This window comes from Choloepus didactylus, chromosome 1 (assembly GCF_015220235.1).
Source record: "Choloepus didactylus isolate mChoDid1 chromosome 1, mChoDid1.pri, whole genome shotgun sequence".
NCBI classification, from domain to species: domain Eukaryota; kingdom Metazoa; phylum Chordata; class Mammalia; order Pilosa; family Megalonychidae; genus Choloepus; species Choloepus didactylus.
In genome coordinates, this window is record NC_051307.1 from 104,824,446 (window position 1) to 104,847,728 (window position 23,283).

A 23,283-nucleotide genomic window follows, 5' to 3' on the forward strand; every position below is an offset into this window, starting at 1 on the left:
CACCCATTCAGGGTGGGCCTTGATCAGTGGAGCCATATAAATGAGCTGACAGGCAGAGGGAACTCAGTGCAGCTGAGAGTGAACTTTTGAAGAGGAGCTACAGCCAAGAGGGACACTTTGAAGAAAGCACAGGAGCTGCAGATAAGAGACAGTCTGAAGATGGCCATTGAAAGCAGACTCTTGCTCTGGAGAAGCTAAGAGAGGGCAAATACCCCAAGTGCAACTACGAGTGACATTTTTGAGGAACTGCAGCCTAGAGAGGAACATCCTTGGAGAAAGCCATTTTGAAATCAGAATGTTGGAGCAGACGCCAGCCACGTGCCTTCCCAGCTAACAGAGGTTTTCTGGACACCATTGGCCATCCTCCAGTGAAGGTACCCGATTGCTTTGTTACCTTGGACACTTTATGGCCTTAAGACTGTAACTGTGTAAACAAATGAGTCCCCTTTTATAAAAGCCAATCCATCTCTAGTGTTTTGTATTCTGGCAGCATTAGCAAACTAGAACAGAGTCCTCTTTTATTCTTTGCATGTGGATATCAGTTATCCCAGCACCATTTGTTTAAGAGTCTATTCTGTCCTAGTTGAGTGGACTTGGCAGTCTTGTCAAATATCAATTGGTCATAGATGTGAGGGTCTGTTTCTGAACTCTCAATTGGATCCCATTGGTCAAAATATCTCTTTATGCCAGTACTTTGCTGTTTTGACCACTGTAGCTTTGTAATATGTTTTAAAGTCACGAAGCGTGAGTCCTCCAACTTTGTTCTTCTTTTTCAAGATGCTTTTGCCTATTTGAGGCTTCTTATCCTTCCAAATAAATTTGATAATTAGCTTTCTTATTTCTAAAAAGTAAGCTGTTGTAATTTTGATTAGGATTGCATTGAATCTGTAGATCAATGTGGGTATAATTGACATCTTAACAATATTTAGTATCCCCAGGCCTTGAACATGGAATGTCCTTCTATTTACTTAGGTCTTCTTTGATTTCTTTTAGCAATGGTTTGTAGTTTTCTGTGCACAAGTCCTTTATATTTTTGGTTAGATTTATTCCTAGATATTTGATTCTTTTAGTTGCTATTGTAAATGTTATTCTTTTTTGGATTTCCTCCTCAGCTTGCTCATTACTGGTGTATATAAACACAACTGATTTGGGGGTGTTTATCTTGTACCCCACCACTTTGCTGAACTAATTTATTAGCTTTAGAAGCTTTATTGTAGATTTTTTTGAACTTTCTATATATAGGATCATGTCATCTGCAAATAGTGAAAGTTTTAGTTATTCCTTTCTTTTTCTTACCTGCTTTGTAGAAATAAGAAAGTTAATTATCAAATTTACCTAACTGTGCTCACTAATACTCCTAGCACAATGTTGAATAATTGTGGTGATAGTGGGCATCCTTGTCCTGTTGGATCTTCAAGGGAAAGTTTTCAGTCTTTCACCACTGAGAACGATATTAGCTGTGGGTTTTTCATATATGCCCTTTATCATGTTGAGAACAATTCCTTTGATTCCTACATTTTGAAGTGTTTTTATCAAGAAAGGATGCTGGATTTTGTCAAATGTCTTTTCTACTCAATTGAGACAATCGTGATTTTTTCCCCTTGGGCATGTTAATGTAGTATAGTATATTAATTGATTTTCTTGTATTGAACCACCCTTGTACACCTGGGAAAAAACCCACTTGATCTTGTTCTATGATTCTTTTAATGTGCTGTTGGATTTGATTTGCAGGTATTTTGCTGAGGAATTTTGCATCTATAGTCATTAGAGAACTTGGTCTGTAATTTTCTTCTCTGGTAGTATCTTTATCTGGCTTTGGTATTAGGGTTATGTTGGCTTCATAGACTGAGTTAGGTAGTGTTCCCTCTTCAATTTTTTTTGGAAGAGTTTGACAGATTTGATAGAATTCACCTGGGAAGCCATGTGGTTCTAGGTTTTTCTTTTGGGGGAGGTCTTTGATGACTGATTCAATTTCTTTTTTGTAATTGATCTGTTGCGGTCTTCTATTTCTTTTAGAGTTAGTATAGGTTGTTCATGTGTATCTAGGAATTCGTCCGTTTCATGTAAGTTGTCTAATTTGTTGCAATACAGTTGTTTGTAGTATCCTCTTATGAGCCTTTGTATTTCCGTGGAGTCAGTAGTACTGCTCCCACTCAATTCTTATTTTATTTATTTGCATCTTCTTTTTTTCTTTGTCAGTCTAGTTAAGGGTTTGTCAATTTCATTGATTATCTCTAGGAACCAATTTTTGGTTTTGTTAATTCTCTCTATTGTTTTTTAATTCTCAATTTCATTTACTTCTGCTCTAATCTTTGCTATTTCTTTTCTTCTGCTTATTTTGTGATTAATTTGTTGTTCTTTTTCTAGTTCCTCCAAGTGTGCAGTTAGGTCTTTGATTTTAGCTCTTTTTTTTTTTTTTTTTTTTAGTGTAGGTGTTTAGGGCTATAAATTATCCTCTCAGCACTGCCTTTGCTGTATTCTATAAGCTTTGATAAGTTATGTGCTTGTTTTCATTCATCTCAAGATATTTACTGATTTCCCTTGCAATTTCTGCTTTGACCTTGTGCCGGTTTGAGTGTATTGTGTCCCCCAAATGCCATTATCTTTGTGGTCTTGTTGGACAGACGTTTTTGGTGCTGGTTACATTTGCTTGGAATGTGCCCCACTCAGCTGTGGGTAATAATTTGGATGAGATGTTCCCATGGAGGTGTGGCTCTGCCCATTCAGGGTGGGCCTTGACCAGTGGAGCCATATAAATGAACTGACTGAGAGAGAGAAAACTCAGTGAGTGCAGCTGGGAGTAATGTTTTGAAGAGGAGCAAGCTTGCTAGAGAGGAACGTCCTGGGAGAAAGCCGTTTTGAGGCTGGAGCTTTGGAGCAGATGCCAGCTGCCTTCCTAGCTAACAGAGGTTTTCCGGACACTGTTGGCCATCCTCCGGTGAAGGTACCCGATTGCTGAGGTGTTACCTTGGTCGCTTTGTGGCCTTAAGACTGTAACTGTGTAGTGAAATAAACCCCTGTTTTATAAAAGCCTATCCATCTCTGGTGTTTTGCATAGTGCAGCATTAGCAAACTAGAACAGATTTTGGTACCAGAGAAGTGGGGTGCTTTTGCTGCTGAGTTTGCAAATACCAAACATGTTGGAACGGCTTTTTAAATGGATAATGGGGAGTTTATGGAAGAGTTGTGAGGAGCTTGATAGAAAAGGCCAAAACTGCTTTAAAGAGACTGCTTGTGGAAATATGGACTCTAAAGATACTTCTGATGAGGCCTTGAACAGAAATGAGGACTGTGTTGTTGTGAACTGGAAGAAAGGTGATCCTTGTTTTAAAGTGGCAGAGAATTTGACAAAATTGAGCCCTGGTGTCAGATGGAAGGAGGAATTTGAAAGCAACAACCTGGAATACTTATCTGAGGAGATCTCCAGACTACATGTGGAGGATATATCCTGGCTTCTCCTTGCAGCTTATAGTAAAATGTGAGTGGAGAGAGATAAACTTAGAACTGAACTCTTGGGTTCAAAGAAACTAGAAGCTGATGGCTTGGAAAGTTACAAGCTTCCAGGGGGTGGAATCCCAGAAGCTACAGCCCAATGTGAGGATATAACCACACATGGAACCCCGCCGCCATTTCAGTACAAGCCAAGATTGAAAAAGGAGTTAAGCAGAAAGGATTTGTGGATAGTCCTATTGTCTAATGGCTTTGACCCCTGTGTGCTTCATGCAAAGCCAACAGAATTTTTGCAAGATCTTTATAGACAGAGCCATTGCCGGTCTGGACTGGAGGAGACAGACAAGGAAAAAATTAAAGGAAAAATCTCTTCAAAGACAGAGCCATGGAGGTTGAGGTCTGGAGTCAGGAGGTCTTGGGCTGGGAGAGTGGAGCAGCCCACATGCATGGAAAGGGTGAGTTTGCCCTGGAGGTCGAGGGCGGGCTTTCCACCTCGATGCTCTGGAAGAGTTTTGCCACCTCAGGTCCCAGAGAGGTTGGAGCACATTCCCAGGGAATTGGGGAGAGCCTGGCTGCCACCACACTGTTCTGAAGGGGTTGAGCGTGTGCTCCGGAGATGGAAGGGAATCTGGGAGCTGCCCCGAGGTTTGAGGAGGGTGGGGCCGAGAAGGTGGTCTCCCCAATGTATGGATATGTTGGAGCACTCACCCAAGCATTTGGAGAGAAAAGGGCTGCCACAAAGGCACTTAGGAAGCATTAGACTCCTGCTCTCTCAAGTCCCAAGGATGCAACATTGTTCTGTAAATGACTCTCGGACTTTGAAATCTAATGGAGTTTGTCCTGCAGGTTTTAGGAACTGTTTTGCTCCTGTTAACCCTGTTTTCCTTACTGTTTCTCCTTATGGCAATGGGAACGTTTATCCTATGAATGTCCCTCCTTTGTATATTGGAAGCACATAACTTGTTCTAAGTTTACAGATCCACAGCTAGAGGGGAATTATGCCTTAGGACTGACCACGCCTAAATTGATTTTGATGGGATTTTGTACTTAACTTTTGTTGCTGAAATGATGTAGGTTTTTTGTGATATTGTGATGGAATGAATGTATTTTGTATTTGGAAATATAATGTCATTTTGGGGTCCAGGGGGTGGAATGTGCCGGTTTGAGTGTATTGTGTCCCCCAAATGCCATTATCTTTGTGGTCTTGTTGGACAGACGTTTTTGGTGCTGGTTACATTTGCTTGGAATGTGCCCCACTCAGCTGTGGGTAATAATTTGGATGAGATGTTCCCATGGAGGTGTGGCTCTGCCCATTCGGGGTGGGCCTTGACCAGTGGAGCCATATAAATGAACTGACTGAGAGAGAGAAAACTCAGTGAGTGCAGCTGGGAGTAATGTTTTGAAGAGGAGCAAGCTTGCTAGAGAGGAACGTCCTGGGAGAAAGCTGTTTTGAGGCCGGAGCTTTCGAGCAGACGTCAGCTGCCTTCCTAGCTAACAGAGGTTTTCCAGACACCGTTGGCCATCCTCCGGTGAAGGTACCCGATTGCTGAGGTGTTACCTTGGTCGCTTTGTGGCCTTAAGACTGTAACTGTGTAGTGAAATAAACCCCTGTTTTATAAAAGCCTATCCATCTCTGGTGTTTTGCATAGTGCAGCATTAGCAAACTAAAACACATCTGCTGAATGTTTAAGAGTGTGCTTTCGACCTCCATATATTCATGAATTTTCCATTTCTCTGCCTATTGTTGATTTCCAGCTTCCTTCCATTATGATCAGTGAAAGTGCTTTGTGTAATTTCAATATTTTTTAATTTATTGAGACATTTTGTGATTCAACATGTGATCTATCCTAGAGAATGATCCATGGGCACTTGAGAAGAATGTATATCCTGCTATTTTGGGGTGCAGTGTTCTAAGTCCATTAGGTCTACTTCATTTATCATATTATTCAAGTTCTCTGTTCCTTTATTGATCCTCTGTCTACATGTTCTATCTATTGATATTAGTGATGTATTAAAGTCTCCAACTATTATTGTAGAGGTGTATATTTCTCCCTTCAGTTTTGAGGTGTTTGCCCCATGTATTTTGGGACACCATGGTTAGGTGCATAGTATTTATGATTGCTATTTCTTCATGGTGGATTGCCCCTTTTATTAATATACTGTGTCTTTCTTTGCATGTTATAACAGTTTTGCATTTAAATTCTATTTTTTTCCAATATTAGTATAGCTACTCCAGATCTTTTTTTTAATACTGATTGCATGGAATATCTTTTTCCAACCTTTCACTTTCAATCTTCTGTGTCTTTGGGTTTAAGGTGAGTCTCTTGTAAACAGCATATAGATGGATCATACTTTTTTTTAATCCATTCTGTCAATCTATGTCTTTTGATTGGGAAGTTTAATCTTTTTACATTCAATGTTATTACTGTAAAGGCAGCAATTACTTCAACTATTTTATTCTTTGGTTTTTATATGTCATATCTTTCTTCTTTTTTGTCTCTCTTTTTACCCTTTTAGCTACCCTTACTTTCATTTAGTTACCCTGTCTTCATTTCTCTCTCTGTTCCAAGCCTCTTTCTCCCATCTTTTCCTTTCAGCCTAAGTAAATCCCTTTAGTATTTCTTGGAAGGCAAGTCTCTAGTTAATGAATTCTCTCAGCTTCTGTTTATCTGTGAATATTCTAAACTCTCCCTCATTTTTGAAGGACGATTTGCTGTATAAATTAATCTTGGCTGGAAGTTTTTCTCTTTCAGTACCTTAAATATATCATACCACTGCCTTCTCGCCTCCATGGTTTCTGATGAGAAATCAGCTCAAAATTTTATTGCAGTTCCCTCTTATGTGATGAATTGCTTTTCTCTTGCCACTTTCAGGATTCTCTCTTTATTTTTGGTGTTTGACATTCTGATTAGTATGTGTCTCAGAGTAAGTGTATTAGGATTTATTCTGTCAGGAGCACATTGCACTTCTTGGACATGTATATTTATATTTTTCATAAGAGTTGGGAAATTTGGTGCCATTATTTCCTCAAGTATTCTTTCCACCCCCTTTCCCTCCTCTTCTCCTTCTGGGATACCCATAACAGGGATGTTTGTGTGCTTCATGCTGTCATTCATTTCCCTGAGACCCTGCTCAATTGTTTCCATTCTTTTCTCTATCTGTTCTTCTGTCTGTAAGTTTTCAATTTTCCTATCTTCTAGTTTACTGATTCTTTCTTCTGCCTGTTCAAATGTGCTGTTGTATGCCTCTAGTATATTTTTAATCTCTTCTGTTATGCGTTTCATTCCCGTAAGTTCTGTCATGCTTCTTTTCATACTTTCGAATTCTTCTTTATGTTCTCCCAGTGTCTTCTTAATATCTTTTGTCTCCTAGCATATTTTCCTTCATCTCCTTGAATTGATGTAGGGGATATGTTTGAACACCTTTGATGAGTTCTTCCAAATTCTGTGTTTCTCCGATGTTTTAACTTGTTCCTTTGACTGGACCAGATCTTCCTGTTTCTTAGTATGGCTTATTATTTTTTGCTGATGGCTAGGCATCTGATTATTTTAATGAGTTTACTCTGAAAGTCAGTTAATCTCTCACCTATGGCTTTATTGTTGATTGGCTTTGTGCTAAGGCTCTTCTTTGACACTTGGTTATACTTATTCTAGACCCTTAGTGGCCCATGTTTGCCTGATCAGATTCTTTCAGCTCTTCTTCATCTGACTCTTACCCTAGTTATGCCACACAATTTTTAAGTTTGAACTGTTTGTGAAATTGTTTCACCTCTGGGAAAAAAACTTCCTTTCCTCTGTTCCTTCTCTGGGCATCTTGATCTCTTCTGTTTGTTTTTGTTTTGCCTTTATAGTTGTTTTTACTCTCATTTTGTTGCCTCTGGCTGTTTTTGTCTGGAGAGAAAATTCTGAGAGGATGATCACCCCAGAGAGGACCTTCCCAAGTCAGTCTTTCATGGCCAAAACAGGGCCAGGGACCGTGAAGAGGGTACAGACCAGTTTTAAAGTTACCTGGGGAGAGGGTCAGGAAAGCCAAAAAAAAAAAAAAAATGCCAAAAAGCTTTTTTGATGGCTCCCCAAACCTTCCTGGTCTGCCCAGCAAATGGCACTTCAGCAACTTGCTCCCTGTAGCCCTAAGGAGGCCCCATGTCTTGAAACCTCCACTGCTTTTGCCTCTTTTGGGGGCAAGGTGGAAACAATGGCCAAGATGGTCCCTGTCTGGGGCACACAAAGATAGTTGTTCAGAGCTGGGACCCAGTGATCTAAATTCACCCATCAAAAGTTGTGATCAGTACTCAGTTGTCCTCCATCCCCTATTCTTGGGGAAGAGGTCTTCCATGTCCCTCTCCACCTGCAGCAGCCAACCAGTGACCAGACACAAGGTGGCTACCTTGAGTGTGGGGGATGGGCACTGGTAGCTGCCATGCAATGAGTTACTCACAGATATTTACCACTGTTTCTCTTACACACTCTTACCTGGATGCTATACCATGCTCTCTTGGCCTCCAGAACCCCAAAACAGTTGTTTTAGATCTTTTCTGCCTGTGCATTAGCTGTTTAAAGGAGTGAGTCCTGTAGCTCCCTACTCCACCATCCTCCTTCGAGAAGTTCTCATCCTATTAGCCTTAAATACCACTTTATCATGACTTACTCAACCACCTCAGATTAATTGGGTACTTCCTTCGTCTCTCTCATAGAACCCTGTTCTTTTTCTCATAGCCCTCATCAAATTTTGAAGTTATAGATTCAGTTTTGTCTTTACCTGTTTTGGTGATTATGTTAGATTGAATTATATGCCCCAGAACAAAAACAAACAAACAAACATGTTCTTAATCTAATCCTATTTCTGTGCATGTGAACTCATTGTAAACAGGACCTTTTGAAGATGTTATTTTAAGTAAGGTATGGCCAGCTGAATCAGGATGGATCTTAATCTTATCAGAGGCTTTAAAAAAGAGAAAGACACAAGAAGGAGCCAGAAGCCAGAAGCCAGAATTCAGTGGGAATGTGGAAGAGAAAAGAGAGGACATCTCCATGTGATGGTAAATCCAAGGAACCCCAAGGATTGCCAGCCACACAGAATGCTACCGACCACAGTAGGAAGCAAGCCTCCCAGCCTCCCAAACTGTGAGTTAACAAATCCCCATCATTTAAGCCAAGCTAATGTGTGGTATTTGTCATAGTAGCCTGGAAACTAAAACAATGCCTTTTATTAAACAATTATTTATACATTCATGTATTCAAAAAGCATTTCTTGACCCCAAAGTACAAAGGATATTGCTCAGGTACTCAAATGGATTATTCTAGTGAAAGAGTAACAAACGTATACAAATATTTGCTCTACAATTTGACACATGCAGTAGTTTAAAGTATGTGTAAGGCAGAGAGGAAGTTTTTCCAGAGAAGCTGATGTTTGAGTAAGATTTCAAAGGATGACTAAGAGGATATTCTCCAGGCAAATAAGGAAGAGGATAGCATTAAAGCCCAAGAGAATGAAATAAATAAGTGCTTGGAGGCATGAGACAGCATAATGGAATCTTGAATATTCAACTAGTTTGGTACCAGTTGTAGATATTAAAGTAAGTGTGTGTGCATATGTACTTGTGTGTGTGTGTGTGTGAGTGTGCTGGTTGGCAGGGGTATCATGGCACCTCATGTCAACATGAGGCTTCAGGATTTGCTGCAGCAAAGAAGGAAAGTGTTGCAAACCACACACCAGCTCTTAGGTGCTTCAGCATATAGGTGATATACATAATCTCTAGGCATATCCCACTGGCCAGAAAAAATCCAGTATCTCTGACAAACTGCAAGGGGAGCAAGGAAATGTAATTTTCCATGTGACCAGGAAGGGGAAGAGAAGCAAAAATATTGATGAGCAATAATAAAGTCTACCATAAGTCTTAAATGCTATTTTAAGATATTTTTGTTCTATCCTCTAGACAAAGGAGAGCTCTGAGAGGTTGACAAAGGGAGATAGTGAGATTGTATTTTTCTAAGAGTGAAATTAAAACAGAGAAACAAATTAGGTTGATGAAATAATCCATTGAGCCCTATTAAGGGCCTCAACTAATGCAGAGACAGGGAGAATGGCGAATATTCATGATGACAGGTTTCAAAGATATTTAAGATGTAAAACAATAGAATGTATTGATTGGTGGCATGTGAAGAGAAAGGGAAAAAATAAATCAAGGTTGACGCTCAAGTTTCTGACTTGGTTTTCTGAGTAGATGGTGGTTCATGAACATAGTACAGGAGAATGAGCAGATTGGGGATGGGAAGATAATGACCTTTGTTCCAGGTGGAAACGTCAGATTGAGATAGGAATAGACATTTGATTTCTGGGCAGGAAGATGTGGGGACATATTTAAGCTACAGAAATAGGTGTGTAAGTGATCAGTATGTAATAGTATTAAAAACTATAGTGGTAGAGTCTGTGAGAAATATTCAGGAAGAAGGCTTATAATTGAACCTCAGCACTTCAGGGCCTCAGGAGGGACATATATGCAAAGTTTTATGCATTTGTGCACCTTTGAATTTTTCTTGGATTAAGGCCCATTCTACAAGTGTTTATTAAAACACTGTTCTTGGTACTAAGAATATAACACTTTTATGCATATGTGCACCTTTAAATTTTTCTTGGATTAAGGCCCATTCTACAAATGTTTATTAAAACATTGTTCTTGGTACTAAGAATATAACAGTAAACAAAAAAAAAATGTAAAAATACTTGCCCACTCAGAGATTAGTGTTTTAGTAGGGCGGAGAGAAAGCAATAACCAAATAAATAATTTAAATCACTGGTATTTAGACGGTGATTACTTCCATGAAGAAAATAAAGCAGAATATGGAAACAGCAAGCAAAGGTGAGAGTAGAAGTTACAACTTCAAGTAAAGTTGGCCAGGAAGGACCTCACTGAGAAGGTGACAGTCTTGAGAGAACTGAAGAAGGTGAGGGAGTGAACTATGTGACTTTATTTGGAGTGTTCCAAACAGAGGGAGTATAATTTTCATTAGAGTCTCAATGTTTCACCAGGAAGATGAAGAATCGCTGCTCCAAAGTAAGAGCCAAGAAACAGATAGAGAAATAATAATCTGCAAGTGAGTTCTGGTGATTGGTTACGGGTTTTGGGAAAGATGTAAAGTGAAGAGGGTCTGGTAGACAGGAAAAAAATGGAGGTGTGTCATGAGATTGAAGTCTAGAAACAGGGTTATAGAAGGAGTAAAAGACCTAGACAGATAGGAGACTGTGGGCAGAGAATGGAGTGTACAAGTGTGAGATTTCAGAAATGGTTATGGCTATGGATGTAGTAGAGGCTCAGGTGAAGTGGGGCAAGTCATCACCAAAGATGAGGAGGTCAAGTGTAAGGGATGAAGGGTATCACCAAGAGGTTGGAAGATGATTAGGATGTGCAATAGCCAGACTGTTGGAAGAGCAGGAAAATTTGGAAGGAGGGTGGAAAAGTAATGGTCATGAAACAGTGATAGGAAGTTAGGGAAACGAGGACCTTGAGGCCTCCATGATCTAAGGCCTGGCCCCAGCTGTCTTTTTGTTTCTTGTGGCCTAATTTCTCCTGTCCTGTGGTTAGGTCTGCCTGATCCATGTGGCCTTAGAATCTGGGGAACCTTTTGGAGATGGGAGACCCAATAAGAGTGGGTGGAAACTATAAATGGTATAAATGTATAACATTTGGACTTTTTTGAGGAAAGGTAACTGAGGTGTGGATGATGTATGTCTCAAGGTCTTGAGAACCTCATTATCCTTCCTTATGTATCACCCTTCCACTTGCAAAACTGCCATGAGAAAAAACAACCAAACAGGAAACCACATACCCTATATTATTTGCTAGGTTGGTACCTGATTCCACAGAATTGGGCTTTCTGGTAAAGCAGTGTTAGATGACCAGGCTTCATCAATCAGAAGCTTGTGTGGCACATCCTCACTCCCTGCCAGAGCTGAAATCCTAATCTTGGTCTCCTACCACCCTCCTGCCAACTACATGGAGGAAAAAGAGATTGGAGGACACTGGTCCTGAGTTTTCTCTTCCACTGTATGAAATAAGGCAGAAAGAGGGAGAAGTTGATGTGTGTGGTCAACTTAAGACTCTGGTCTGGAGAAGAGGGAGGAAAGCGGTAGGAATAGGTTGAACTGAGAGGTGGGAAAAAAGTAGAGGTGTTCCCTCTTTTGCATTAACCAAAGTAAGATCTAGAACCAATAAGCCTAATGACAGCTGAGAAAGCATGGACATTTTGTTCTTAATGAGAGATCAAAACAACTCTTTGTTTGATAATATTGTGTAGTAGAGCCAGGCTGTGTTGGCCAGGCAAAGGTCACTTTGAGCCTTCAAAGAACAAAAAATAAATTCCTTTTTAAAATGCTCTGTCTCAAATAGAGTGGCCTACAACCTAATATAAAAGAGCATGAAAGTGAGGAAATCTGAATTCATAGTCTCAACCCCACCACCTACTTCCTCTGGGACCCTGGGCAAGGGATTTCTCTCCTCTGGGACTTAATTACCTCAACACCTAATCCAACATTAGCATTGTGAATTAGAAATCTAAAGTCCAAAGAGGATAGACAAAGAGCTCAAGGCTTCACAATGGGTTAGGGTCATGACTTGGTCTCCAGCCCAGGTGTCCTGACTCACAGGCTATTCTTTCTTCCACCACTCAGGCAGCTCTTACTGAGTCCATCCTCTAGAGCAGTGTTTCCAAAATTGCTTTTACCTTTACAAATTTTTTTGTATGCATGAATGCCACTTATGTTATTTACTTTATATTTTACTTAAATCTATTCTGTTTATTTTTAACTGGAATCCACATACTTGAAAGTACGTCACTACTATCAATGTAAAAATAATGAAGAAATAACATCATCAGATTCTAGCAGAATACTATTACCTCCACAATACGCTGAACCTGAGACCCGTCTTTCCTTGTTAAAAGGGGAATTAGCATGAAAGGCATAATTGGACAACCTTGTGACTTTTTTCTTAATATCAGAAGTGAAAGAGAAATGAAAACGGCAAGCCTTTCTTGACATGATTGTGGCAGATATTGGGGGTTGACCCATACAACCCCTGTCTTCCTTGCCTGCTCTGTTTTGTAAGCTATTACACTAAGAGTTCAACTTCCCAGCTTCCCTTGCAGCCAGGGTGGCCACATTAACTCAGCCCTGGTCAGTAAGACATACAACAGAAGCCTCCCAGTGTCACCTGGGAGTGTCATTCCTGCTTGGAATGTGGATACAACATCTGGAGTTATAGTAGCCTTTTTGTGACCAAGAGGTTGGCAAGCATGAGGATGGAAGTCCATATACTAAGGCTGGCAGAGCAGAAAGAAAGAAAACAAGATTGAGCAGCTGCCCCAGTCCTACCTTCCTCCTGGTTTCTTGGTATATGAGGAAATAAATTCCATCTACTTCAGCATTAGTCAAGGTTTTGGTTATTTTCTAACAAACAGAATTTTAACTGACCCAGTGCTTTATAATTCCATGTGTGTGGCATCTGAAATCAGCTTGACACCATCAGTTGTATACATCTAACACTTTGTGACACTCTTCTGTGACAGTCTATTTTTTATTCTTCAGAATAGAAGCTAATTTTTGTTTTCCTGAAATCATTGTTATCACGTGAAAGCACAGCTCATAGATGTTCAAAGTCCACAGGCAGTGTTCTAGTTTGCTAATGCTGCTGGAATGCAAAACATCAGAAATGGATTGGCTTTTATGAAAGGGGGTTTATTTGGTTACACAGTTACAGTCTTAAGGCCATAAAACATCCAAGGTAACGCACTGACAATCAGGTACCTTCACTGGAGGATGGCCAATGGTGTCCGGAAAACCTCTGTTAGCTGGGAAGGCACATGGCTGGTGTCTGCTCCAAAGTTCTGGTTTCAAAATGGCTTTCTCCCAGGACATTCCTCTCTGGGCTGCAATTCCTCAAAAATGTCACTCTTAGTTGCACTTGGGGTATTTGTCCTCTCTTAGCTTCTCCGGAGCAAGAGTCTACTTTCAATGGCCATCACCAAACTGTGTCTCATCTGCAGCTCCTGTGCTTTCTTCAAAGTGTCCCTCTTGGCTGTAGCTCTTCTTCAAAATGCCACTCTCAGCTGCACTGAGTTCCCTCTGCCCCTCAGCTCATTCATATGGCTGCAGTAACTCAACTTAGAACCACCCCGAATGGGCGGAGCAACACCTCCATGGAAATTATCCAATCAGAGTCATCACCCACAGCTGGGTGAGGCAGATTCCAAGGAAACACTCAAAGAATTACAATCTAATCAACACTGATAACGTCTGCCCACACAAGATTACATCAAAGACAATGGCATTTGGGGGTCGCAATACATTCAAACTGGCACAGGCAGGATCAGGAGTCCGCAGATGAGCAGAAAAGAACCTAGATTTGGGGTCAGGATGCCTGGGCCTCCTGGTTGTGTGGTTTTTGCAAAAGAGCTAGTCTCTCTGAACTTCAATATCTTCATCTGTAAAAACCTGTGAATATTACATGTAAATAATGTATATGGAAATACATGGTACATATTAAGTATATTTATTCAAATCTAAGGTGGCATCAATTGTAAGATGCACCATTATGTTATATATGTCAAAAATAGCAAAATCCTACTAGAGGAACTTTTACAGATTCAGGACCCCTCTCCAGCTCCACTGAATATTAGTCTCCTGGGGCGAACCTCAAGCATTGGTATTTTTTTAATTTCTTAGATTATTCTAATAGTCTGACAGGCTTAGAAGCCATTGCTTTCAACATACTGCCAGACAATGTGTTGAACAACCTAATATTTAATTCTAAGTTACAATCTTTGGAGCTATTACCTGTTTCTTAGATAGTCTATAGGAAGCCTGGATTTGCCAGCAAAAACCCATTGCCCAAATTCTTTACATTTTCTAACATATTAATGGAATTCCAGAGATTCTGTGCTCAGGAATTGCATAAAATAAATATCTTGGTAAAACATGTAAACCAAGACCCGTTCTAGTGGTAGGAATGCCACAGCACTTACTCTTTTGCTAGCTAGCTTTCTGATTGCTTGCCCTGGCTGTACCCGAGGTTGAGTCCACCTCTGTGGTTCTGCACTATTGTGATTCTAACTGACATATTGTCAGTTCCTTGCATGCATATTTTGACCTTTTTTTGTTAAAGTTTTTAGAAACTAGTTAAATCCTTTTAGAAATTATTTCTCTAAGTATCTATGATTAAATCCTAAGTAACGGTAATGATATTGTGACCACAGAAAGAACAAGTGTCAAGATTATGAAAGCCACTCTGGAATCCTGGATCCCTTTACAGATCATTAGCAATCCAGCCAAACATCCCCACTGCAATATCATTCCATAATCTTCATGCTCACATTTTTGTCTTCCTTGATCTCAGTTTAACTCAATTCCCTGATTTTACAGCTGAACAAATGGATGCTCTTCCCCAGCCCAAGAAAGAGGTGACTTGCCCAAGGTCACATACAAATGAGCCTACTGACGCTGAGCCTAGTTCTCTTCCCAGATCAGTGTCCCTTCCATTCCATCCACTCCCATGATCTGTTAAGGACACTTCAGGGAGATTTTATCAAAAGCACCGGATAATGTCACAAATGCAGTTCAATCCCAATGAGAAACTGCCTGGAATCCCACCCAGATCATTCACTGAGCCATAAAGTTCCCATTTCCCTGCAGATTTCATCTGAGCCTTGGCTAACTCCCAGGGAAGCACATATCAGATCTGTCGCATATTGGCAGAACTTTGGCTTGGAGCATATTTCAAATGCCTCCCTTTTAAGATTGGCAGCCCTGTAAAAACATGGTCAGGAAATTATTTGGGGAGGCCCAATTGCACTGTGACACTTAACAAGGAGAAGCTGATGGTTTTCTCTCCCAAATACTTCTTGCTGTGCCCAGAAAAAATGACTGCATTTTTCTGGTTATGCCCTAACTTAGGAAAGGGCAAGCTTGGCTGCGGTGTGAACAGAGCAAATGGCTTCAATGGGCAGGGCCCTCTGCAGAACGCAGTGTGTATTTTGCCAAGTTCTAACTCCCTCGCTTTTAAAACCCTTGTGTATTCCAAGAGAAATGTCGCCCATGTGTTTCTGATTCATGTACACTTAAATCATTAAAATGTTTTGTGAGAGTTTTTTGATGTCTGAAGAGCCGTGAGTCTTCTTAATGGGACTTTTAAAGCCTTGTTTTCTACCCCAACTGAAACAGAAAGCAACATTTTGCTAAAAGTTTGCCTGAGTTCAAATATATTCTCTCATCTCCTGTCCTTGTACCTGCACTATTGACCACATCCTCTCAATAATACCAGTCTTGGCAAGGCTGATATTCTAAAGTGAAAAAATAGAGAAAATGGAGTAAAGAGAATTCCTGAGGGATTCAAGCCACTGCTCCCCAAAAATGAGCCAAAGAAGCATGATTTGAGGCGGAGAGTGCAGCCCATTTGCTGCCTTGCTTAAAGTGGCTGGAAGCCCTCTCTCTTACACCCCACCAGACAGCTGGAAAAGTTCTTCCACAACCATAATCTCACTTAAGCCTCACAGCAGCCCCCATTTTCCAAATGAGGAAGCAGGATCAGATATGTTTGATATTGTGCCCAAAGTACACATCTGGCTAGGGTAGAAAGGGAAAATTATAGCTGAATTCTGATTCAAGTCTAATGCTCCGTTCAGTGTGCTCCAAATGGAGTTTCTCTATGAATGTTGAGTGTGGGTGTTTGCATGTGTGTGTGTTTGAAATGTCATGTGAATTATAACATTCTAGTGAGGAGGCAGTGTAATATAGTGGGCAATAGCTCAGAATCTTCATTGCTTCGAATTCTGCCTCCATCACTCTCTGGCTGTGTGACCTTGGGTAAGTTACCTAACCTCTCTGGGCAGTTTCTCATCTGGAAAATGGGGATAATGTTCCTACCCCACCTATACAAGATATAAAAATGATTGAGAGAGTTAAGATGGTGAAGTGCATAGAACTAGTAGCAGTAAAGAGTACTAAATAGCTGAGTAATCTTTGCAAGCTGTGTAACCAACCTGAGCCTCAGTTTCCTCATTTGTAAAATAAGGATAAAAGCAAGACCCTCGCAAGTTGTGCAGATCATTGAGATGATGTTTGTGCCCAGCATGGGGCTAACACAGGAAACATGCTCAGTAAAGTTTTATTTTTTACATCCAAACACATCTCTCCCTACCCCGTGCTAGTTGTTACTGTTGGGGAGTGGGTATTTTTCTTATTATTATTCAGCTCAGATCTAGTGTTGCATTTCTCCACAAATCATGTGTACAGACATGTATACAGGCCAAGCTTATCTACACTCCAGAGATATCGGGCTTTCTTGCTGTGGTGGACCGTCTCGGGGTCTAGACCTCTGGATACAGAGGAGCTGGTAAACAATGCTGAGAGTTCTGCTTTTAAGTAAAGCAGGCTTAGTGCTTCCTTACATTCCATATCAGCAGCTCTGTTCACAGGAAAACCTATAGTTATTTGCAGACAGACTGAGGCTTGGGAATTTGTGTCTTTTCTCTCTCCTTGGGTAGATGTTAGAAATGCCCTTTAGTTGGTTGTTTCTGTTTGGTTGGTATTCTTTTGCTGGTGTCCTGAAGAAGAGCAGAAAATTACAGCCATCTGGCAAGGGAGACGGAAGTGAAATTAGACTTTGCCCCCTTCCTCCCTGCCCCCCTCCCCTGTAATACAAATACCTATTTGAGCCTCTCAGTTATTTTCTCTCAAGGGCTGGAGCCAGCCACGCAGGATAAAGGAGGGAACTGGAAGAGCAGATCTTTTAAGGAAGCAGACAGATTCTGTCCTGTCAGGTTCCTGCCAGTGTGTATAAGTAGCGAGCCAGAAGAGAGAGGAGAAGCCAGAGGGAGAGAGGGGGAGAGGGGATCTGTTGCAGGCAGGGAAAGGCGTGACCTGAATGGAGAATGCCAGCCAATTCCAGAGACACACAGGGACCTCAGAACAAAGATAAGGCATCGCTGACACCACACCGGGGACGCGCTCGCAGACAAGGCAGGCCCAGGGAACGAACGGCGGGTGGCCAGGGGCATCCAGGGCAGGAAAATGAGGTGAGTGCCAGGGCGGGAGAGGGCATGGGTGACCTTTGGGGACCAGGAGTCAAGTAGCCGGAAGGGACTGACCTTGTACCTGGGCAGACTCACCTCCATGCCCTGAGGGTGGAGGTGAGGGGGGTTCTCATCAATCCCTGGGGCTCTGAGAAGGCAGACTTGGGCTGAATGCCTTCCCTGAGACTCCGGAGACTTGCAATTTGAGATGGAAGACTTTGTGCAAATCCTGCCCGAATGCTGCTGAAGCTCAGATTTCTCTCTCTGCCAGCGTAGGGTGCTGCCTGTTGGCGAATGTGACTCTCCTGGTGCCCACAGCTGATTTTTCATTTTCCGCCACTACAAACAGCATTGATTTATCTCGTTCAACACTTTGTGAGTTAGATATGTATTTGTGTGTTTATTTGTTCTGACTGGAAAAGAAATCTGGTTCCCACCAGCTTCACTCTGTGGTTTCTTAAACCTTCAAAAGTTTGCCAGCTAAAGCCTCAATTTAGAAAACTAAAAACCTGTCCCCATTTTACAGTTCCCTATAAATTTCTGCATTACTCACTGAAATCAGAGGCAGCTGGTGGCATGAATCAGGCTATGAATTGCACCAAATGACTCTTAAAGGGATACCACTAATATAAAAAATCACCAAGAGGAGACTCTAGAGTTCCGACATAAAGGACTTTAAATTCTAATTGTTTTTAAGCCCTTCAGCCTTTCCTACTCCTCAGCTTACATTTAGAATTATTTGATCCTTCTTACCAGACATTCCTTAAAAGTTTTCCTCTCCAAGTCCCTAAACCCATTCACTCTATTTTACTACTTATTAAGTATTAATGCTGTGAAAGAAAGAAAGAAAGAAAGAAAGAAAGAAAGAAAGAAAGAAAGAAAGAAAGAAAGAAAGAAAGAAAGGAAAGAAAGAAAGAAAGGACATCCTGCAGATGTATTAAGTCCCCAAACCCCTCTTTTCCCATTAATTTTCTTTTTAATTTGGGAAGCATTTCTCTTTGTTTCCCTTCTGCAGAGTAAAATAGCAACTTTGCTGGGTAGGAGAGAAATGCAGGGCTTCAAACTATATTAACTCTGAATTCAGATTACCTCTGGATGAGAGAGATAATAAGATCTTTAATTTAATTCAATATTCTGTTCTTGATAAATGCATTGTAATTTCAAATCTGCCATCTAACTTCCTTGTCCTTTCTCCTAAAACAGATGGGATTTATTCCCATCTACATGGAATGATAATCTGACTGACCTTTGCCTGTGTCCATGATCTGAATCCCAACCTACCCCCTTGCTCTTCGTTTCCCGACCATACCAAACTGCAGGACAAGTAACAGTTCTGCATTTTACATATGGTCATCCCTCAACCTGAAACAGCCCTCCCCCTTATTTTCTACCTAGAGGCCCTGATTGTTCAAGAAACTCAGATATCATCTCCTTTTCCCTGGTCACCATCCCCCAGAAGAAGCATCCCCTCCTTTATGCTCTCTCTCTATCCTTTGGGGCTAATCTTGTATTGTCTTTTTAGTATCTCCTCGTTTAAGTGTCCAGCTCTCCTTGCAAGACAGAGAGCTCCTTGAGGTACAGAATCTATGTGTATGACCAGCATCTAGCAAGGTGTCTGCTTCCTACTAGGCTCCCTATAAATATTGGTTAAATTGAATTCAGTTGTTAGACAGCAAAGCAACTCCTGGGAAAGTCTTCCACTGCATAAGTCTTTAAATGATCTTGCCTCACATGAATAAAGCACTTTAGAATTGATAAAGCATTTGCATAGGTACTGTCTCATCTGGACTTCAGATTTCAGATGCAGTAAGAATTGACGGATAAGTAGGAATACAAGCAGCTAAGCAACTCCCCCAAAGCCTCATTGATGGTCTTGAAGAAGTCCAGGCTCAAGCTTGGGTCTTGGCTTCCAAGTACAGGCTGGTTTCTGCTATATTCCACCAGACTCTCAACTAAGGGCATTATTCTATACTAAGTTCTCATCCTGGCTGCACATTAATATCACTTGTTGTACTTTAACAAATGCCAGTTTCCAGGCCTTACCCCAGAACCAGTTTAACAAGAATCTCTTGGGAAGGAACCCTTGTTAGGGTGTTTTAAATTTCCACATAAAGCCATGAGTTTGATGAATTATTTTTCACAGGATTAATCGCTTTGGTCAGATGCTTGGGGGTTACATAGGCATTGACCCAGCTTCCTCTGTGAGCTTTTATTATTCCCTTCTTCTGTTGAAGCTACTTCATCATATGTTATTGGGCATGGTATGTTACCTCTTGAAATGGAGTGTCCATTTCATTATCTGTCAGATAAGGGTGCTGTCTAAGGGATCTCAAGTCTCTTTCAACTCTAATTTTCAAAAACTTTCAGTCATGGTGTTGCACAGGTTGAAAAGAGGGGAGTAAATGGAGAGGCTAGAAAGTACTACTCAATCTCACAATCATAGATATATACAGACATTTTTACTTATTCCTGGTAGCCTGATCCCACAGTGGAGCCTATGAAATCTGCATCTTTATATATTACTTTTGACATTTCAAGCAAATGTAGCTAAACTTTTTGACTAGCTGGAGGCTAGATAGCAGGTGTCAGGAATTGTACAGCCGGTGCCTGGTGTATAAGAAGCCAAAAACATTTAGGGAGTGTGATGGGGAATGAAAGCTGCCATTTTCATCCTTTGATTTACAGTTTAAAGCAAGCAAGCGAGCGTATGCTCAAGCCCATTATACAAAAGGAGATACTTGTTTCAAATGTCTAAAACCGTTTTGAGATGCAAACGGAATAGAACAGAAAGCTCCACAGGCCTTCCGCCCACGCTGACCAGTTGTCTGCCACGCATGGTGCTGGGCCTGGGGGGCTAAGAAGGGGCTGGCAGCTGTCAGCCCTTGACAGAACCGGCCTGCCTAGGCTCAGAGTTTCCTCAATGTGGTCTGGAAAAATCAGACACCGAGAAAGTTGACCTTTCAGTCTTGCATAATCCGGTTGTTCCTATTGCCGGAGAGTCCAGTTTGGGAACCAAAGCTCATTCCTAACCCCTGCTTTTCGGGAAGCAGCATGATGGAGAAATCAAAAGTAATATTTGCCCAGGGCTGGACAGTTAAGAAAGTGCTTCCCAATCCTCATTTGCACCTTGTGGAAAGTCCTTATTATCACCACTTAACGGGTAAAGAAACTGAGACCTTAAGTGACTTCCCCAAAATGGGTCGGATAAATAAAGTCAAAGCCTGGACTTGAAGCTAGCTCTTCTGACCCAAGACCAGTGCTCTCCCCTCCGCATGCAGAACTGAACCAGGACCCCTAGCCCTGTTAATCTCAGTGTAGATCCTCATTTATCCAGTAAGTTAGCATTTCCAGACTCAGCTTTCCTACTAATTCACTGGATAACTTGGATAAATGCTTTCCCTGCTCACTGCCTCTGATGCCCTCCCTCCACAGATCAATTTTTAAAACTGTTGATAGTGGCTATTGTACTAAAGCATTTTGTTTCCTTAACAGCATCTGTCATGTTGCTAGCATGGGGACTTGGAAAAAAATTTAAATAACTTTATGACATGTTGTGTATCCTTCTAGACCTTTTTGTACTTCCCTATTTACTTTATATGTAAATATTTATATGCAAATAGATAAACTATATATGTAGTTATGCTATGTGCACACACATATTCATATGTATGCATATATAAACATAATAAACACACATGCATGTGGAAAACTATATGTGGATATAACTATATGTGGATATAACTATTAATCAAACTATATGTGGATATAACTATTAATCAAGAGATGCTGGTATAGCTTCCCAGCATTGAGTTTCTAGGATATCTAAAATTGTAGCCCCAATTTCAGCCCTTCATTTATTCATCCTTTCATTCACTCATTTACCATTTATTATATGCCAGGCTCTATATGAGGTCCTTCACATACATCATCTCTAATGCTCATGTAAGCCATGTAAACCAGGGATTATAATCCCCATTTCACATATGAGAAAACTAGGGCTCAGAGAGACAAGTCATCACAGCCTAAGTTGGTGGAAGAATAGGGACTTGAACCCAAGTACGCCTAACTTCAAAGCCTGTGCCTAAAGCAATGCAGGGCAATACACACTTTAATAGAGGCATGTACAGGTATCTGTGGAATCTGGAGGACTAAAGGAATACTCCATAGACCGGGAAGATTTTGAGCTAGATGGTGGAGGATATATAAGACATCAAGTGAGGAATGAGAAGAACATGTGCAATGGGGACAGAGGCCTGGAAGGGCATGGCATGCTCCCAGAATGACAGTAGGCCAGCATGGCTGGCATTGGGATGAGGCTGAACAGGAAGATCAACAGTGGATCAAAATGGTAAACCATCCTGGGAGCAGATGCTTTATCCTATATGCACAGTGGACAGGATGTTCCTATCTGTGTTTGAGAAAATTGACTTTGGTGGAAGATTGCTGAAAGGCATAAAGTAGGGATGCAGGCAGGGAGACCAGTCAGGATGCTGGAGCAATAGGCCAGATAAGAAAATTTAAACAAAGTACTTGGCGAAGAGTAGACATATTTCCAAAACATGGGGAGCAGAATAAATGAGACTATTTATGGGTGACTTGAATGTGGTTTAAGAGGAAAGAGAAATGATACAATTTCAGGCTTAGGAAACTAGGTGGATGGTAATAGCATTCATAGAAATCAGAAATGAGGACAGGAACTGGTTAGGGGAAAAGTTGACTAGCCAGGTTTGGGACATTTGGGTTCTTGGTCCCTGGGTCTTTCAGGGGGTGTGATCTATGAGATGCCTGGTGTGGTGTATACTGACTATTAGCGTTTTGACCAGTCTCGGTCATTCTTCCTCATTATTGCATCAGTCACATTTGGCAGGTTCTGTAAGTTTTATTGCATTTCCCTTGTCCCTTATGCAACTCTTTTAAAAGTCCATTATCTCTGATTCTTACAGCTGGAAATGAATTTCAGGTTTGTGACTCTTTATTAGAAAACTTACCAAGAAGAAAATGCTTGTTTTGCTCATTCTTTCTTTATTCAAGTTTTTGAGTACCTTGACTGTTTGTGGGGAAATACCTCTTTCAAGATGCTAAATCTGTTTAGGGTACTATAGATTTCATTACCAAATGTAAGTTTCATCCCAATATTACCATTATTTACTGTTTTTAAAAAATGAATCAAGAGTTTATGATTCTTACATGAATTTGAACTGAAGAAATGAAGAAACTTTTACCTAATTATGAAATTTATATTTTCATCAGTAAAATAAAATGTGTCAGAGTCACAAATGTGATACTTTCAGGAAAAGTATAATACTATTATCAAGCCTCCAAAAGACCAAACCTGGAAAAAAAAAACCTTAGAAAACACCAAGTTACTGCCTGCCCTGTAGTACAGGTGGGGTAAGCAAGGTCCAGATGGGGAAAGTAATTATAACAGGTCAGTGGCAGAGAGATACTGAGAACTTGGTCTCCTGGCTACTGATTTAGTTAAAGGTTAAGGATTGTGTCCATGTGTGTAAATAGACCCATCTTCATGTCTTTCAGGTGGTTCCTTCTTTATCATGCTCTGTGCTTCTGCCTGGTGAAGGCTTCAGCCCACACTGTGGAGCTAAACAATATGTTTGGCCAGCTCCACTCACCTGGCTATCCAGACTCCTATCCAAGTGATTCGGAGGTGACTTGGAATATCACTGTCCCAGAGGGATTTCGGATCAAGCTTTACTTCATGCACTTCGACTTGGAATCCTCCTACCTTTGTGAATATGACTATGTGAAGGTG

The 23,283-nt window shown here is 40.9% G+C and overlaps 1 protein-coding gene across 4 annotated transcripts in view; it reads left to right on the top strand.

Moving 5' to 3' along the window:
* The first annotated feature begins 8,457 nt into the window (after positions 1 to 8,457).
* MASP1 (mannan binding lectin serine peptidase 1) overlaps positions 8,458 to 23,283 on the top strand; it is an 82,406-nt gene continuing 67,580 nt past the window's right edge. For 2 of the 4 annotated variants that reach the window (XM_037838575.1, XM_037838583.1), the window contains exons 1-2: positions 17,290 to 17,516; positions 23,049 to 23,280. In XM_037838575.1, coding sequence (XP_037694503.1) covers positions 17,512 to 17,516; positions 23,049 to 23,280 — 237 coding nt within the window. In that variant the 5' untranslated portion in view covers positions 17,290 to 17,511. Of the gene's footprint in view, positions 8,574 to 17,288; positions 17,517 to 23,048; positions 23,281 to 23,283 lie in introns of those variants that run through there. The other 2 variants (XM_037838568.1, XM_037838558.1) reach the window with 2 other exon arrangements.